Source organism: Thermobia domestica, chromosome 18 (assembly GCF_964235325.1).
Source record: "Thermobia domestica chromosome 18, izTheDome1.hap1.1, whole genome shotgun sequence".
NCBI lineage: Eukaryota > Metazoa > Arthropoda > Insecta > Zygentoma > Lepismatidae > Thermobia > Thermobia domestica.
The window spans coordinates 179,274,913-179,295,394 of record NC_137471.1 but is presented as its reverse complement, the minus strand read 5'-3'; the positions used below and the strand labels follow the sequence as shown (position 1 = coordinate 179,295,394).

The following is a 20,482-nucleotide window of genomic DNA, read 5'->3' as shown; positions in this document are numbered from 1 at the left end:
AAATTCGCTCAGACGTTGACATATTAACAAGTACAAAATAACACTATCACAAAATATATCACACAATATATATGTATATATCAATACAATAGAATACTTCCCTTGGGAGAAACCTACACCAGTAACCCCACCAGCGCACGTCACCGAAGTCCGCCTCACTCTCATTTTCTATCTCTTCTCTCTCTGTGTGTTTTTTCTACTCTCCTTCCATCAACAATCCTACCGTCAGAAAAATCCTTGGCTGGTTCGCCAAAAATTGTAACGACTGCTACAATCTAAAAGCCTAGTTCAAGGGAAGTTTTATTTTTGCCAATACGTAACGACCACCTGCCTCGAACTCACCTTCTTGATCCCTGATTCGAAGTCCTAGCAACCTCGAAAGGAATCGAGAAGGGAATCTATCGCGCAACGGAAAAATAATAAACGAAAACGAAACAAAAAGAGAAGGAAGAACCAGAAACTTACCTCCGGTGGATGCAGATTAGAAGAGAGAGTAATAGCTCCATTCAACTCCTTTAACAAAGTTTAACTTAAATATGTAGGTATATATATGAATATTTTACCTTAGTTATATTAAATACTTTGGAAAAAATCATTTTCAGATACGATTTATTAACAATGCTTCAACTAGGACTGGTGTGTTAGTTAACCACACTACTACAATTAACGTAAGGTGCCAGTATATTCATTATAGTATCATAACATTGTGAAGGAAGAAAAAAAATTAAGAGAACACATTTAGAATTCTGTCTGTCAATCTCATATCCAATTTGTTTACAATATTAACAGGTTTATTATTATCAGATTTTATTGTTCACTTTTTTTCTTATAATAAAACTGTCCATAAACCAATAGTCGAAGTAGATTGTACCATAAGTGTTAGAAACTATTACCTGACACTTCGTCACACCACTTAAGAGAAACAACTATACTGCAATCACAGAAAGTTAAATAAAGTTCAAGAATTTCACATCACTCGTCATAGGGACGACATAATAACAGAACATAGTGATTCTCGCCTGAGCGAGCGTCAGCTGAAAGAAATGTTACCGCTTCCGGTTCAGTTCAGGTGCCGAAACGCAATCAATATAGGAACGGAGGTAATATTTACTGACATCCCCGTTCGGCAGCTCCAATCATGGGCGCACTTTACTACCAATTATAATGTCATAAAATTTATACGAAGTCAAATATAGTACACCTGACGTCTTAATCACCACTTCAGCATAATCGAACTCCTGTTCACACATTTCGCATAACTCAATATGCCGTAGCAACTCAAATAATAATGTGTACAGCCGAACATTCACTGGGCCGACACAGCAACTAATGACTCGGACGTTTAGTAATAGTGTTCCCTTCCGGGCGGACAAGGTGGACGGATAGTATGGACAGTAGGCGGTAGATAGGTAATGGACAAGATAGTATATCACACTTCGTAGAGGACAGTTGGATGAGACTTTGTGTATATATCAACTAGACAACATTGGACGAATGGACGATAGATACGTATGTTCTTATGGACAGACGGTTAACTAACAGATAGCGATTGGACTCGACATAGCTTGGAATGTCCACAACTTTGGAACGTAAAAACACTACTGAGAACAGCATCTGTATCTTGGCAACCTTACTACTATAAACATCTAAACCAATATACCAAGAAACACTGATAAATACAGTCAATATATATATATATATATATATATTATTATACTCAAATTTACTCAAACTGGAGCTCTAATAGAAAATATTCACGTGCACTTTTAATACGGTTAACCCCAGACTTAATGAACTTCAAAGCAGAGAGAGAGAGAGAGAGAGAGAGAGATTTATACTACTTACAACTTACATAATGAGAGAGCTGGCTAAGACTATTCGGGGCCGCGCACAGGCTGGGCCCCTTTGGGAGGAGGCTTCTCCCATAGGAACTCTTTACTCGGACATTGTGCCGTGTGTGAGATACACTCGTAAACTATACATTTTCGTACTCACAAATATTAATTTGTACTTCTGAAGAACACCAGTGCTTTCGTTATCTCAACTCTAATAAACAACTGTAGCTTTTGTTTTAACTCTGATAAACCACCGTAGTTAATACGGAGAAAGAATAATTTCATTCAGTATGTTCGTGTCCCAGAATAATTTAACTCAACTAAATATAGATATATCCGTTGACTTTTAGTAGTTCGAGTTTTACTACTGAAGTTTCCAATAAAACAAGGTTAAATTCACTTTACTTCATTGCTCCCATGCAGAACAGTCATTGTAGATAGACTTAAAGTTAGTCACGTTACCTGAAGTGCTGCTACCAGAAGAAGAAATAATAAATTTTACTCCATTGTTCAGCTTACACGAGAATCACCATGTGCGTGATCAACTTCCACTTTCGTATCCAAATTATTCACTTTTCGTCCACAATTCGAGAAAGAACTATATCTCTGTCGGCAACTATGATCCTTAGAGAATCTTATTATATAGAATAGAACGACGAAATAGCTTCTAATACATCACAAATTATATTTCTTTTCACGAAAGAAAAGAAGCTCGAAACACTAGTTCTGTCCGGCGTAGTTTAGAGTATACAGTATATATAAAGACAGTCGTTTCACCGCCTCGCTTCTCTCTCTTTCCCGCTGTCGGAAATTTTGATGAAATTTTTATTACAGCTGTATTAAACAAAATAAAGATAATTCGTATAGAATATAGACATTAATGAACAAAATATATAGTAAGAAAGAACACTACAACCTTTATTTGAACTATAAATCAACGTTATAAACTGGCCTCATTCCGTAATGCTCCTATGCCTGTATATTCTCCTACTATGGGCGACTCAATAGAAGAAGAAGAAGAACATTGATAACAAACTCAAGAGCAGTTTACTAAGAGAATCAACGTCTAAACAACAAAATCTGCATTTCAACGCAATGTTTGCGAAAGAATAATAAACATAAGGATACTTTAAATTGCCCTATTATAAAATTACGATAATAATATGAGTAATATAATCCGAAATTCACATTGAGCCTATTAACTTGTCTGTAACAAACAAGGTATGTTACAGGTTCCCACAGAGGGGGAGCTAGCATATCCTCTTTCTCCTTTTCTATGTGACAGTTTTTAAATTCTATCAATATATATTAAAGTCACATTTTCTCCATCCTTTCCATTTAAATCCAGTTTTTTTATGATAAACGAGAAAAATGAGGGAAGTCTTAGGTTTGTTGGGTTCCAGGAGAGGGGGAGCTAGCATATCCTCTTTCCCTTTTCTTCTATGTGAGAGTTTTTAAATTGTATCAATATGTATTAAAATTGTATTTTCAGACTCCTTTCCTTTTAAATCGAGGTTTGTTATGGTAAGCGGTAGCAATAAGAGAAGTCTTGCCCCTTGAGTTATTCGATATCCTCATTCCACCTTTCTTCCATGTGACAATTTTTAAAAACTATTTACATGTGTTAAAGTAGCATTTTCACCCGCCCTTCCTTTTACATCCAAGTTTGTTATGCTGAGCGGGAACAAGAAGAGAAGTCTTGAACCCTCCTTTGGTCGATATCCCTCTTCCTCTTTTCTTCTATGTGGAAGTTTTTAAATTCTATCAATATGATTTAAGCATTTTCACTCCCCTTTCCTTTTAAATTCAGGTTTGTTATGATTAGCGCGAAAAAAAGAAGTCTTAGGTTTGTAGGGTTCCCAGCAAAGAGGGAGCTAGCATATCTTTCTTCCCCCCTTCTTGTATGTGGCAGTTTTTAAAATTTATCGATACGGATTAAAGTAGGATTTTTACCCTTCTTTCCTTTTTAATCCAGGTTTATGTTAAGTGGTAACAATAAGAGAAGTTTTGCCTCCTGAGTTGGTAGATACCCTCCTTCCCCCTTTCTTCTATATAACAGTTTTTAAATTCTATTAAGGTGTATTAATGTAGCATTTTCACCGGCCTTTATGCGTGAAAATGCTACCTTGTGCGTTTTCGCGGAATCATTCCATTGCTTCTTTACGTTAAAATTTAATGGCATATTACTTTGTTTATGTCATGGCATTACGTAACCTAAACGGGCTTCTACCTATTCTATATTTTACCTGGAAAAATAGTTCATAATTTAGAACGGCAGAATAAAATAATTATTTTCTTTTCTCCAAGAATAGAAAATTAATTTATATGAAAATAAGACAGTAATACGATTGTGAGCTTCTTTTGCAGACGGTATTGTTCTAATATACTTTAGATTACAATGTTTACAAAGTGTAAGTTATTAACAGAAACTATTTCTTTTTGGTAACCAAAATATTTAAGGTAAATAAGCGGTTGGAACCATTTACAAAATTGGCGCTAGAATATTTCCATTATTTTAGTATGTTGCACTTTATTATATTTTTAAGTATTGTTTCTTGTACATTTATTGATATGCAGCAGGTACTTTAAAAGGATGCAAGTTGTGCGCACCCTTTTGCTTTTCCTAACGATTGACTCCGTTTGGCCTAAATCGGATATCTCCACACATGATTTTTTAGTGTTGTTGTAGTGTTATACAGAACAGCTTTTAGAATCTCGAAAGTAAATATAACTATGTAGCCACGATGAACTGTCCCTGGTGTTAATGGTTGGCGTCCAGTGGTTCAGTTAGTATGATTTTTAAGGTTTTTGCAAATTACAGAAACGATTCTTGATATGCAAATAATGTTTGCTTACCCTTTTTTCATGTAATAATAACCAGCGATTATCTAGTTAAAAACCTCTACCGTTAGCGTCACCTTTACAATAACATACGATATTTGGAATTATTTTCTAAGATGTAGGTATCTCTTCATACTATTTCTTTAGGACGTAGCTGTATTTAAAAATACAGTGCATACGGATTAAATATTTTTATAATAAAAGGAATAGAGTATAATTTGTCAATTCAGAATTTGTTGAGATCAACGTGAGTTTTGTCCTCGGAATATTTATGCTTTTGAGGATATTCAATATAGTCATCAAGTATGTGGTACACCTATCTTGTTAGATAGATAGTCATATTTTATAAGTGAGTGATAACTAAACTCCTGTCAAATTCGTATAACGTAAACAAAGCGTTAAGTGTATAGGGAGTAAGTGTGCTGATCCATGGATCGCAGTAATTATTATGAATATTTAATACTTAAATTTTGAGACTGGTAGAGTAAGGTTATTGACTATATATAAGGGTGCGCTAATTTATATATAGCGCTGCAGCTTTCGAAACTGTTGATGCTTTGAAAGCTAGATACTTCCTTATTGTTATTATTGTAGAATGATGACTCCTTGAGTAACAAAACTCTCCTTAGTATTTCATAATATGTATTGGTGCAATGGCGCTAAGATACTTTATACAAATTTACTTTGTAGATCCCCTCCTATATGATATAGTGGTAATGTACGAATGCGAGTGTGTAAGTAGATATATAAAACCACTGATTATACATTTTAGCTATGTACCATGTATAGGATGACTTACTTCCATTCTTTTTCGATATTAATTAAAAATATAAGAACGCATGAGATTATCCGTAAATAAGATTATAAAAAGTGTCTAAGAATATACAATGTGAACAACAGAGGAAAACGGTACATTTAATACATTAATACAGTACAGAGATTCAAGCAATCAGTTTCTGATTTATATCCACTCTTCCATTAGCAAATCCTATAGTACCTTAAAATGAGTAAAGTTTTGAGTTATTGAAATTTGTTTGAAAGAACTCAAAAGCGTGTTTTTTTCTTATTTTTTATTTTATTTTATACTTCCATCGCATAAGAAATATACATTCTCATTAACCTCAGGTAGCTGAAGCTATGAGATATTTATTTTATTTTATTTTTTTCTATTTTTGCTTACGTTCGAAATCGAGAACATTTACGATCTATGCCCTTGTATTTACATTAATATATCAATAAACATTTTTTGTTGATGCACCTTGATAGAACTGTTGTGAAAAAAAGAATAATACAGTATAAATGATAATAGAAAAAAATTGAGGGAAACAATTGTTCAGTTTCTTTGTTAATGTTTTATTTTTTTATTTTTATTTCTTTAGCCCACAACTTACTTTTTTCTGTCATTCTTATCCTCCATTTGTTCGTTTACTTATGGTTTATGTGGCGGTAACGAATAATTTTCGTTATTTTTGAAATTTCAAAGTTAAAAGAAATGGCCACTATGCTTGAATAGACATGAATCTTGGATGTTGTCTACCGCATTACGGCGAACACAGCATATTAAAAACTGAGTTTTCTTAATATTTTTTTTTTACCTAGTAATATCTCCCAGTACACAGAGTTGTTGCGATCTCCAGTCGGATCATATGCTTGGATGGCAAGGGCCGTACATCTCTTGATTGAGAAATACTTTCAGGCCTTAGTCAACATGATGGGTGTATACTTTTTTTCGTCCGGTAATCCCGGGTGTATCAGTAACTTTTTCTTCGTAAAACTGTTTGACATTTTTTCCTTCTTAATTTCATTCTCCATTATTTTATCTCTTTTCACATAAACTTGCTAAACGTTTCTTCTCCCCACTCACAGCAGAACATATTTTATTATATTATACTCTTTTTGGTTAAGGATTTCAAGTATTTCCTTATTTGGATGTATTAAAAGTAAGCGCGTTGTTTGGTAGAATCAAGTTTCCTTGTCTCCTCACTCAAGTTACATGATGTCACCACTAAAGATTACTAGTCTATCTTATTAGTTTATTTTTTGTGCTTTGTGAAGTGTTACAAAAATTCTCATACCGCATGGTTCCGTATTTTTTGAAACAATATATATTAACAACCTCCTCACGTCGTGCCTTAATAGCATGGGGATGAACTTAAATAAGACGATCAGAGATTGCTACTACTCATTGTCTGAAATGAGTAGGTCGAAGTGAATTGAGAGGAAAAGATACATTTAAGCTTCATGTAATAAATGTATTATTCTCATTAATAACATGATGTTAGTGTGTATGTTTATGTGTGAATGTAGTATAACAAGTCAGATCACAAATCGTCAACCTCTAGAAGTTGTGCCACGAGCAACACGCACATAGCTGAGATACACATACCTGTTTTATGATGAGTGTCTGGACTGGATACTTATACTTCTCAATACTGGATCTCCTAGTTCGTATAGTCGGTAGTTTGTAGTATCCGACTATATGCCAACCATAACTATAGGACTATTGCTGTTGTTGAAGAAGAATAGATCACCCTTGATCTATTCGAAGTGGAATGGATTGCAGCTCACTGCTTGGCTGCTAATTGTCGATCTACTTCTTCTCTACTTCTGATCACCTGCTTCTCCTTCTGGTCTACTTCTGCTCTGCTTCTGTCCCCAATCCTCTCCAACGAGAGGTTTTTGTTCAAGATTCCAGACACACTGGAATTCGCCTCGTTGATCTTTTCTGTTATCTCAGCTATTGGTGAAACATTGGTTTCAACCCGTATTACATCGTGACCAAATTCCCAGACCAACAATCTTTGCAAATCTGACAGTTATGCCACATCAAATTGTGTCAATGTTAACATACAACATTTCACATTGATGACTTTACATATTTCGTACACAATGTTACACATCAAAACAAAACAAATAAACTGACGACTTAGCGTCTAGCCATTAATTCAGTAACAACATTCAACACTTTTAACAACCATTGACGTAAATAAACAAATAAACAAATACACGTGTTTGTAAGACATGACAACATTTCGTTATTACTACAATTTAATCTCTTTAATTTTCATTTTGAATAAATAATAATTTCCATCACCAAAAATAAACTAATAAAATCGTATATCGCTACAATATATATATATATATATATATATATATATATATATATATATTGTTTGTGTTTATTGCACTTAAGATTCCAATTACTGTATAAAGAACTATTTTCCTCATTTAATTTCTAAGTAACTTGGTGCAATTGATCTTAAACTTAGTATACATAGAAAGTGATCCTATAGCGTTAGGCCTAACGAAAAGTAATATTTCGGCCTTAAGATATTGTAATCCTTGTTTGTGTGTGATGGGTAAATCATAGATTATATCTTTGCTTACTAGGTAAAACGCATTGAGAAATTTAGTTTAGTTATTTTAGAAAGTGTTTATATTCATAATTGAAAGGACTAAAGCAATATTCCAGCACTAATTTTGTATTGAGTCTTGGGAACATGGGTAAAAAGATCTCGAAGAAAACCATCTATTTTATTTTGTATTAAATCAGTAATGTATATTTATGAATAGTCATATAGACCCCTTTGATAGAAGTAGGTTAGTATCTTTCATGTCTTCTTCAATTTCTGGATTGACATAATACTTTAAAAAATGGCATGAAATCTTTAAGTGTTACGTCGCACGGTTTCGCTGGCTTGACTAAAGCAGACGTTGATAATGAGAAATGAAGGAAATGATGAAATCTAGATAGTAGGATGAAGCGGGTCATCCCCGAGAAAACCGACTCACACGCTTTTTGCCTGCTAGGAAAATCACTTGACGCGAGTTGGGATCGAACCAAATACCCTTTGTACCAGAGGTGAACGCTCTACCGATAAGCCACCATGGCCCAGATGTAATGGTTTTAAATGGTATTGTCCTACTATAGGAGTGAAATGTGTTATATGACCTCCAAATATAGTACTGTCCCACTGAATCAATTGCACGGAATATTGTTTGTGAAATTCCACCTATACCAAAATAAATCTAATGTACTTTGATTTTGTTAATGTTTTAACACTATTTTGATTTCATGTCAATTTTTATGTAATAAAGTGATGTAAATCAGGGGTAGAAGCAAAGATATTCCTCCGGTCCCATATGATCTATTAGTATTGCAGTGAATGGTCACTTATAGTGAAGTGTTGAATTTTCAAAAGTGCGTTTACTTATGGTCATTATACAGAGTTATAGAAAAGTTGGCCCAGGTTATTAATGTACGATTTGGCTGCTCGTACTGAGCTCAGCGCTACTAGGTTTGGAATAATTCGTTGCTCCCCTCACAAGGTACCATCATTTGCTGTATTTAGTATTTTATTGAATTTTTTTGAAGTTTCTTTCCATGGTTCGGAGCTACTGAAATCATTATTGGAATAACATCTGGTTTGGTTTTTGCTTGTATGGTCCGCCATTCTCGGAACAAAGGCAATTGTTAAGTGAAATAGATTTAAAAAAAATCAGCAGTGCTTCTTATAACAGAACTTATAAATGTAGTCAGATATATTATAAAAACCACAATTAGGAGTTTACAAGCGAAGTGATGACGCTCATTATCCTAAACATGACAACAACTTCTAATCCTTGGAAAAAATCTAGCAAAACTTACAGTTTATAGCGAAAGACAATATTGCCAAGGAAAATATTGTGCTTCTAAAACACATAATGTGTAAAAATATATAGAGCCAATCCTCGGAAAAAAAATTTTAGTCATAATTTTTACTTACGCGACTAATTTTTCTGGACTTCCTTCGTGGATAAATGATATGAATGGAACCTGATTTCTATTATTTTGTTGAGTATGATTTTAAATGAAAAAAGGTAGAACCATGTTTCCTTTTAGCCGTTGGGTTAAGATTTTTAGTGGAAAACTCTTCGTAAGATCATCAGTTCAAATTTAAAATAGTATACATATCAATCTTAATATCTTGATGCACAGGAGAGCATTTTCATCTTCGGTTCTTATAATTTTCTTATCCCGCTCTTATTTTCCTTCTCTCTTTCTCACTCGTGTTTATGCCGTTTCTTCTCCGTTCCCTCTCCTCTCTTCTTCCCAAGCAAAACCTACTATTTTAGTTTCTTGCGCTGTCAGTATTTCGCCACGGGTATATAAAATTTACAGTTTAGAACTTACGGCTCGAAATCATAAAGAAATAATAATATTCTTGGGATGAGTTCCTTACGATTCCCTTTCCTAAAAACTGACGCTTAGGCAAAGAATGAAAAAGAGAAACTTTAAAAGTTGTAACAGTTTCAAGAACTTGATATAAGGGGTTATCGGCGCACATACAACGAAATTTAAAGACCTTTTTTATATTCTCAAGAAAGAAATACAATATCTGTAGCAAAAATAAGAAAATAAAATTCGGTTAAAGTAGGAAGTTATGTCTGTTTTCTCACGTTGAGGGAACTACCGTACCGCGTGTGGACTTGATGCAAACAGGACACGTGTTTGTGAGTGTTAACATCCAGAAATGAAGACTAATAAGTTCTGAAAGTACTAAGTTTTGAGTAAAATACGTAGCGTGAGTTGAGCTAAACGTGTGTACTTCGCTATACTTACAGTTAGTTACTATTATAGGAAGAGATCATATTACACAAACAATGAAATCGAAATATCAAAGATAGGTGGGTCACGTCGCTTGCGTCAGTAATACGCAAGGGAATCGTAGAATTCTTGTGATCCTAAATGTTGTTGATAGGTATCCAGAGTGGCTTGGTTTACTTCACGATGATTTCCGTTGGGGAGACGTTTTATTTCTGAGTAGATTGTCTTCTTGTTTGTTTAATCACAGACTAAATGAATTTCGCATATTACCGATGTATATCAAAGTTTAATGGGAAGTTTATATATATATTGTATTTTCTTCATTGTTTAACGTTTGCTTCTAAAATAAGACAGTTTAAACTACTATCAAAACCTGGTTCATATTTTTGCCTCATTTCGACCTTCATTCATACTTTCGCGTACGTATCCACAATAAATTATTAATCTGTTTGCAACCAATTTAACACACACCTAAATAGGGCGCGATCTCTGGAAAGGTATCTCCAGAAAATCAACGCTTAAAATAACTTTTGAATTTTACAGATTTCTGAGTAAATAAAAGCAGGAGTAAAATTGGGCATATTTCCCCCCGGTTCAGCATCTGTACTTGTTTTCGATTTACTTGTTACTGATTTTACACGTTGACAAGTTTCAGGAAACATATCTAAAATGGACAGGTATTTTAATTGATATAATGTACTATCTTGAGAATGAGTTGTTAAAGCTGGGAAAAGAAGATATTTCCTAAATCTTTATTTTAAATGTTTATTCCTTTTTTGTTTCCTCGTTGTAAGGGATGGTAAGTATTGAGTATGCGTCACGACATTAGACAAATAGTATCATGTAATTTCTACTTCATCAAGCTTGTGCTTAATAAGTTATATCATGCATAAAGACCATAAAACTGCGTAGATATACTTAGTAAGAAGTCTCCACAAAGTATTGTCAAGTGAATGTTGTAGTGTAGTAACTCAAAAATGGAACAGGTGATATGAATATTAATGATGCAGAAACAAAGTGTAAGACTTTGACATATTTTCTTCAAGAGGTGGAATGATCCATATAAGTAAAGAGTCACGTGAAAAACAGGTAAATGGTGTTATTTAGAGGAAAAATGATGGAAGTACTTCCTTTACGCTTAAAGATTTCTTAAGGTTTTTGCCACGAGATCTACATTTTTAGATGGTGGACATGTTAAAATATAGAAACAAGTCTATATGTTCTTTTAAGATGTATAGGTTCCCAGTTGAATACCATTTCATTACATGCGAATGAAAGCATTATGTTCTCTAAATTTCATGTATGCTAGCGAAATTATAACGACTAAAGTGTATGAGATAATGCATGATCGTTATCAGTATATTACTGTACATATCATATGCTAATTTTATATATTAAGAAAACTGCTGAAATTCCCCTTTGCCTTCTCTTATGGTGTAGATCACCTGCACAGTGGTTTTCAGTAAAGACTTTATGAATCAAATTTCACCTCCCTAATATTAATCACTTCTTGACACACAATTAGAACCTCTTCTCTTACTCATAAGACACTCTAATGGATAAAAGGGGGAAAGAGACAAACATCCCGCCTGAGTGACATTGCGAACTGCAGCATAAAATTTAAATTCAGCGGGTTGAGCTGTGTCTTGAACTAATGTCAGGTGGACATAAAGTGTATCTACTCCGAATTAATATGCAGGTTGTTCTTGTCCCGCTTAAATGCTGAATTTCCCGAAACACTCGTGCAGGCGACACTTTATCCTAGTTGATAAGCTTATCTGTAGGTATTTATCTGGAGCAAGAGAAGCACGTGACATGATAATTTTTGACGTACATTTTTAAACGTTCTCTTCTCTTTATTTCAATGAATGTAACATAATAAAATCCCAGTTAAATGTAGACAGTCAACATATTAGATAATTTATTTCAGTTCAGCTTGCCTTGTTTAATGTATAACATGCTTCTGTAGTTTCTTCAATATCAGAGTGGAGGATTTTTCTTGTCACCACGTGCTACTTTTTTAACGTAGAAACGCATCACTTAAGTTTTCTATGATGCTTATAGAAGTCGAGAAACTTTAACAGACCCTGCTATAACAGTGTTGCATTCCCAGCATAGAATTTTTATTTCTTCGAATGATATTAAACGAGGTTATTACAAAAGTGGTTCCCTAGTAAGATAGTGAAATGGGACCATGATCTAGATTGGGTCAAAGTTACCCTAATTATTGGCGCAAAGGTTAACGTTGACCTAAAACTACCTAAAAAAAAGTATGTTCCCTATCCCCTCTCCTTTCGAATTATCGTGTCATACATGTTCAAAGTTGAACTTTTTTTTTTAATTTTGCTGAAGCTGGTCGAAATATTTTGAAAGTTTTGCAGATTGTAGATACTATCTAGATGTAAATGTACATTTTCTCAAAACCATCGATGGAATTTTGTTTTTTTGCGTGCTGAAAATATTAAAAAAATAATAAGAAAACCTTGATAACACACGTCGCTGATTTTTTGGTAAAAAAATGTTATACCCTTAAGTACAATATACATTTTTTCGGGCCTCGAAAATGGTGGAAACATTGCAAACAAGAAATAGTGTGACAAAAACAAACGTCTTTTTTGCACAGTTTTCCACCATTTTAGGGCCATCAAGATTAGTGGCCCCTCAAACGATATTTTGCCAGGGTTAGCAATTTTCCTATCTCTTGCGTCCCTTCTGGTTCTGTCGTTCTTTGACTGCTTCCATTTTGTCCATTTCGGAACAGAAACACAAAATATATCGCCGTAACAGTGTTTCCACTTCAACCGACTCTTGCCTCCTCATATCTAACAATGCTTGCTTTACTAGCCACGCAGAGTGGTGCTGTCTTTTAGCTGCATCGAGAAACGGCGACTTCTTACGCATGATTCTTTTTTCTCATAACTGAGGTTTCGAATGCCACTAAAGACAGCGGAAAAGCAAGGTATGCCTTCTATTTCTATTTTTTTTACTAAAAATCGAAATAACTCCACTACTTTGCTATTGTAGATGGATCACAATTATTTGGATAACTATGGGATATACAAATTTCGTTTTGATTCTGATACTCTATTTTCCTTATTTGCCAATTTACTTCCTTTGTTTTGAGTTTTCTTTAATGACATGAGCTCTTTTTTGTTGCTGTTACGTTTCTTCATTTGCAAGTATCTACACCTCATTCAAATAATTTGAGTGTATTGATTTTTGTTGTTTTGAGGCCAACTTTTTTGCCTTGGACTTCGAGTATTTTTGGAAACGGTAAACTAAAATGTTGCAAGCTCGTGCCCCTAGTTCAACTTTTGGAATCGGGAGATATTGCGCAGATCTATTTTACTTTTAAGTGAAATAGGACTTGTTAAAATGTTAAGTGTACAGAAGAAATGACATTGATTAAAAAACTTAACGATACCATATTTCAAAACTATGTATACATGTGAGCATATGCTAGATTTGTCATTTCTGTTTTCATACATAAAAGCACATTTCTCATAAAAGAAAACACATCGAAAAGTTTGAAATGAAAAGTATATCTATTGGGGCGGCGTTTGTAAGCTCCTAAAATATAGCGAATTTTAAAGGTTATCAATACTGATACACCGAAGTTGTCAGGAGTTATGACACGTCAAACTATATTTTCAATTTCTTTGTTTATCACGAAATAAAGTCTAACTCTAGGTCATTTTTTCAGAAAGAGTTCAGAGTTGAAGATTTCTATCACGTAGTGCGTGTACCATGAAGGCTCAATTTTGAGGTGGTCGCGATAAGTGTTAGATCGCGAAAAACAATAGTCAGCGGAGAATAACTCAAATGGAAAGGTAAATCACACTGGATGGCGTTCAAAATTTCGTATAAGAAACACAAATGACATAGCCAGCATGTGGTCACTTGTGTATCTATTTTCGAAATATTGTATAATTTAGTAATTTAATCAATGCTGCTTTTTTCTACACTCAATGACATTTCGACATGTCATATCAAACGTAAAAGAAGAAAAATATACAACAACACATGTTTTCTGGTTATCAAGGTGGGAGGGGCCTCGAACCTAAGATCTTTAGTTAACTGTTTATGAAGATAGTCGAAATTAGACCTAGAAAAATTTTGCTTCAAACAGCTGTAATCAATGCGCTCAACCTTTCTGGAAAAGGTGTACGTAATCGTAAATGAAGAAAGGAAACAGCATCTAAGTACAGCTTACATCACACAGAAAAATCAAAAGAAAAAATAATTAAATTTGTAAATATGGTACAGGGAATGTCTGAGACAAGCGAGTCATTTGTTATCCGATAATTACCAAAATAATGGTTTATCCATCTACTATAATAAAGTACGTCGAGTTACTTCGATTGCTGGTAAAACGTAGAAATACAAGTGTTTACCTTGTTTTCTCGCTTGCTCTATTGCGTACTCGAAATATTACTTGTGGGAAAACATTATTAATCTGTAACAAGATGTCGTTTTCCGATGGAAGTAACAGACACCGCCAGTCTGTGTAGAAGTGAAGCAAGCATTGGTAGACACTATGAGGCGACGCGAGATGTGTGTAACTTTGTTGTGCAAGAGTCGGTTGATGTGGGGACACTGTTACGGAGATATACTTGGTGTTTGTATAGGAAATAGGCACAATTGAAGCAGCCGAAGAACGAGAAAACCGGAAGTGACGCAAGAAAAAGGAAAATTACGAAATCTGGAAAGGATTGTTTCAATTGCCACTCATCTTAAGTGTCCTGAAATGCTGGAAAAACTGTGCGAAAACACACGCTTTTTCAGTTTTTTTCTTTTGACAATGTTGCCATCACTTCCAGGCTTCGAAAACATATATCTTGTATACAAGAGCATTACAAATTTTTTAACCAACAAATCAGCTACGTGCCTCCCCCTCCCCAATTTTTTCCAGTTTCTGGAAATTTCCAGCACGCGAGAAAAAAAAACACATAGTTGTTTTTGAAAAGTAAATTGTGCTTTTACATCTAGATAGATTTACAATCTGCGAAACTTGCAAATATTTCTACCAGTCACGATAATTAAGAAAAAAAATTAGTTTTGATGAAGTATAATAAAATAATTCGCTAAGAAGTAGGGTTAGGGTGTCAGTTTTTTCAAGGTAGTTTTAAGTCACTGGTAACCCCTTGGGATCAATAGGGATCCAATTTGGATCAAGTGGCGGTGTCACTATTCCACTAAGAGAGTCCTTTTAAACTCAATTTGTTAAGCACAAACATACAATAGCGCACATATGTCTGTGTCATGCACACTAGCGACGTTATAGTACAAGGATGGAGCAATGACTGTCCTCATTACCTTGTAATCTCCAATCATAACAACAAACGTATCCTATAAATAGAAGAAAAATTACATGGTATTGAATACTCGCTCTTTCTCAAAAGTCTTTATTTCAGAAGTATTATTAGATATTTATCACGCCTAACCATGGAGATCTATATATTAATATTTACGAAAATCGTATTTCGAATGAAAATTAATATCTCAAAACTTTCAGCTGATATTAAATTCACATGCAGAGATTAGTATACCGCTTAAGATTGTAATTTTGTGTGAAGTTTTACAATTTGTTAGACGCTTCCTTTGTCTTTATAGTAACAGTTTTTGGTAGTTGTAGTCCGAACAATTTCAAACCATTACTGAATTTTCTGGAAAAAATACTAATGATTTAATACATGAACATTTCATTAACATAGTACCTCGATTTTCACCTGTAATTCTGACAAGTTTATTGCATACTGTACCATGTTTTAGTAGATATCTACTTTAATTTAATATCGTATATATATCAGTGTATGTAGAATTTGAGATAATAAATCAAAGGATATAGTCTTGTTTAGAGAATAGAGAGTTATGTTCACCTCTCCATAGCTCTTGTTTCCATATTTCTAAATGATTTTATGATATAAATAGAATGATTTTATATAAAAGACGTCAGTTTGTTATGAAATATGACGCATCAGTACCTAGGTCTGCCTAACATTTAAGTTCCATTATTCTTATTGCTGTTTGCTAAATTTAAGCTTTGGCATTTTTTGGGTTTTCCTCCTAGTTACATCATTTTGGACTTCCTACTTTATTGAATTGGTTACAGGTGCCATTACGATACTCTTTCCACAGAGGAAAATAAATTTGTTACACGAAAGGAAACCATTTCTCGTCACGATGATAAATCTCATAAGCTCGAAAACAGTGAAAATGAATTTGGTCGAGCATCAACCTTAACAGGAGTCATATTATTACACGATGCTGAAAAACAACAGACATACCCAGTGTGCTCACAAACAGTCACTGGAGACTCACAAATTACTACACACAAAATAGGTGCAAAAGCTCACACACCCCAAGAATGTGGAAAAAAAGTAAGCAGTTCTTCAAATCTGCCCAAGCACAAGTTAGTTCTTACAGTTTCAAAACCTCATACATGCGAAGAATGTGGAAAGGTATTTTCTTACAGTCAAGTTTTGTCAAGGCATAAGCTAACACATACAGGTGCAAAACCTCATAGTTGTGGGGCGTGTGGTAAGTCATTTTTCCAACGAACAAATTTGCTAGGACATAAGTTAATACATACCGGCGAAAAACCTCATATATGTCACGAATGTAAAAAGGGATTTCGTCACAGTTCAGCTTTGTCAAGGCATAAGCTCATACATACAGGTGAAAAACCTTATACATGTAAGGTATGTGGTAAGTCTTTTAACCAAAGTACACATTTCCTAAGAAATAAGTTAATGCATACAGGTGAAAAACTACATATATGCCAAGAATGTGGAAAGCGATTTCGTTACAGCTCAGGTTTGACAAATCATAAGTTAATACATACATGTGATAAACGTCGTAATTGTTAGGCATGTGGGAAGTCATTTATCGAACGTAAAATTAACTAAGACTTATGGATGCGAAGCCTCATTCGTGTGGAAAATAATTTATCCAACGTTCACAATTGCTTAAGTCACAAGTTAATACGTGCAGGTGAAAAATCTCATACGTGCCAATAATGTTGAAGAAATATGTCTTACGTTTATATTGGCAAGTTATATGTTAACACACACAGGCAAAAAGTCTTGTACCTGGTGAAAAATTCAAAGGTTTGTTTCATATACACTGTTAAACACGTTATATATACCGGTACGTAATATAAGGATGAAGATTTAATAGTTGGTCAGATCTAAGAGCACGAACTAGCTCATGCAAGCAAGAGAACTCGAACATGCCAAGAGTGTGGATGAAGTTTGACAAGTTGCATATTTTACAGGATAAGTAAATACATTGATATGCTTAAGATTATACGAAGTAAGCTTGCGGAAAAACATTTAGTTGTAACTCAAATTTGCAGTCACGCATGTTAGAACGCAGGTAAAGAAAATCATGCGTGTCAAGTATATGTATCGCAGTTCACATCCGAGAACGCAAAAGTTAGGGCCAACTCAAACCTGTATAGAGTGTGAAAGAGATTAAGGGAAACTCGTACTTGGGAACTGAGAAGTTTGTACATACTCTTGAGAAGCGTCAGACCTACCTAATCTGTAAAAGCCGATTTATTCAATTTGTGATTTTCGAAAGCCGATTTCAAGATATATGTACGGAACATTTTTTGTGTCGAGAATGTTAAAACAGATTTGGACATTTAAAATGTTTTTAAGGTGTAAAAAGTGTGGTGTTAGTATAGTTCAATTTGACAACACATATGTTAATCAAATCTTATTTAACATACTAATAAATAAATAATAACTAAATAGAATTATCTCGAATACTGCGTGTGTGGAAGAGAATTAGGTTAAGTTCATATTTGTCGAGAAATGTAGACATAGAGGTAAAAAATTTCACAGACTGGAAGCTTTAAGTACTGCAGGCTTCTTTTACAGTGAAAAAAGCGACACAATTATCTGCTACTATTTTGGTCTTGGTCTCTATAAATGGTTGCCGGAAGACGATCCATGGATCGAGCAGACTCGCTATGATTCCAAGTGTGCTTACGTTTCTCTCAAAAAACCGGCCTGAGTTTATTAATCAAACACTGAAGTCGTCTTTCACCCCACTAACCACTTCTGCAGAAAATTAACAATTTCATCGTCATATCATTTAAGATGAGGACATTCCTGTCGCATGTAATGAAATTCTCTGTTCTATTAATGACCCCCCAGACTGTTTGTCTGCATGCAACTGCAACCCTCTGTGTAAACTTTGCTTCACTGAAAAAATACAGGTTATATTTCGTCCTTGTAACAACGCCACTACATGTACTTCCTGAGCCTTAGCTGTAGAGAAGTGTATTGCTTCTACTCCGATTGAATTTCTCATGCAGAAAATTTTTATATTCCTTAATAGAGTGGAGCGTTTCGCACTTTTGTTGGAAATTCGATGACGTCTAGTGCGGAATAGGTACCATTAGTGGCACTGAGCTTACTGATTTTTTATTTTATTTATTTATTTTTTTGGAAAACCCCTTACCTTGCACCGACGGACTTAAAGCTTTTTTAGTGTTTCGTTAGGCAATAAGCACCACACGAATGACAGGAAAGCTACTACTGTTCGTTTTTAGAGTTACCTGATGGCTATGATACAATTACGTTTTTGAAAGAAACTTATAGCAATGCCAGTAAATAATTTTCAAATGTTTATGTGTCAATGTACGGCCATATTAGCTGAGTTGTTGGACCTAATGTCCAGATTTTATTTGGAATGCCACCTTAAGGATGATTATAGGCATAGCTCTTGATATAACACGATTTGGTTTTGGCAACTATTCGCTTGTTCTGTTCACCGACAGCAAATGCCATCTAGTGGCAGGTTCCACAACTTCGTGGTTGCATACTTTAGCCACGCTCTTCGAGCGTCGTCGCAACGTCCGGCTCCGTCCATAAGATTCGCGCACCTCCCGCTCGCCTCGTTGGCTCCAGAACTTAAGCCAAAGTTTCTAGAATATTCTTACTTGAAGTTCGGCGGTGGTATAAATATTGCGTACTTCGGTCAACCAATCCAACAGGCCAGTTTATTGCAGCTTCAGCTTTAATGGTTTTAGTTCGCTACTGTTTCTGTTAAGACAGAGTTTGTGAATTGTACCTAAAGTTACAATCTTCTTAGTTTGATGCGATTCAGAGACATTTTGTATACTTTGGTTTCCAGGTTCGGAAGCAATGGAAAGCAAGATAAAGAAAAAGCCTCATAGCAGACCAACGCGGGAAAATGTGAAACGAGGCTTATTTGGCACTCCAAGTGAAATTAGTGATTTGCAGTTACCCACATACGCTAAGGTTATGCGACATTATTATTGGTTTCGAAGTGGTTTAAGTGGTGACGAAAGTGTAACTAAATTACTTGTGACTGACATATGAAAACTAGTTGGAAAAGAGTTGTACATATTTGGCGTAAAGCAAGCGTTCCTGTGGTTTCAGAAAAGATAGATTTTGACGATGAAAACATTTTATAATACCTGTCGCACCAAGGAAAAACATTTCAGTCGACAAGGACAAGAAGCAACACTTCGTGCAGGTTTTGTTACACACGCTTAAAGGTTTCTTTTTGATACTGCGTCTCGCAAACGTAAAACCGCAAAAGATTTCAACTGTAAGAGGACAAGTAAGATTCCAAAACGAGAATCCGAGTTTCTTTTGGACCAGAGAACATGACGGAAAATGTATAACAGCAATTCTGCGGCGAAATCCCACAGTTCACAAAATTTTATGTAGTATTTCTAATTCACCTAAAACTATTTCGTACACTGCGTCAAGAGATTACCTTTTATTATATCGTGTAACAAAATAAACATTTATACACCTTAAAAGTTGTGTATGTAGTTTACAGAAGATGGTTCTGTTATGATATTATTTATTTTACGTTGCTATGACAACGAATTTCTATTTTAGCACAAAACAGCAACGTATATCAACAGCAAATAATTACATTTATATATATATCCTTTTTTCTTTATATTTCTTCTTGTTTTGCTAAAATAGCTTGTGCATCAATTTGAAGTACATTCTGGCCAAAGATGTTAAAGTACAAGTAGAAAAATACACCTATCGTTTTTAATGGCGGCTTGAACAAATGCAACTTTTTATTATTTTTTTTTCTAAAAGTAAAAAGAAGAATCCTGGGCCTTTGAACTATTACAAACGAGATAATGGAGTTTTCGAATTACCCTTGTATATATAAAACTATAATTCTCATCATCTTTATATCTCATATTTCACTTTCA

General features: G+C 34.5%; 1 protein-coding gene across 1 annotated transcript in view; it reads left to right on the top strand.

The window, feature by feature from the left end:
* The window catches only part of LOC145674954 (uncharacterized), a 29,649-nt gene extending 9,392 nt beyond the window's left edge, over nucleotides 1-20,257 (top strand). Inside the window, exon 2 of the mRNA XM_081745253.1 lies at nucleotides 16,376-20,257. Within this exon, the coding sequence (XP_081601379.1) occupies nucleotides 16,376-17,132 (757 nt within the window). The 3' untranslated portion in view covers nucleotides 17,133-20,257. The remainder of the gene's footprint in view (nucleotides 1-16,375) is intronic.
* Nucleotides 20,258-20,482: the final 225 nt, after the last annotated feature.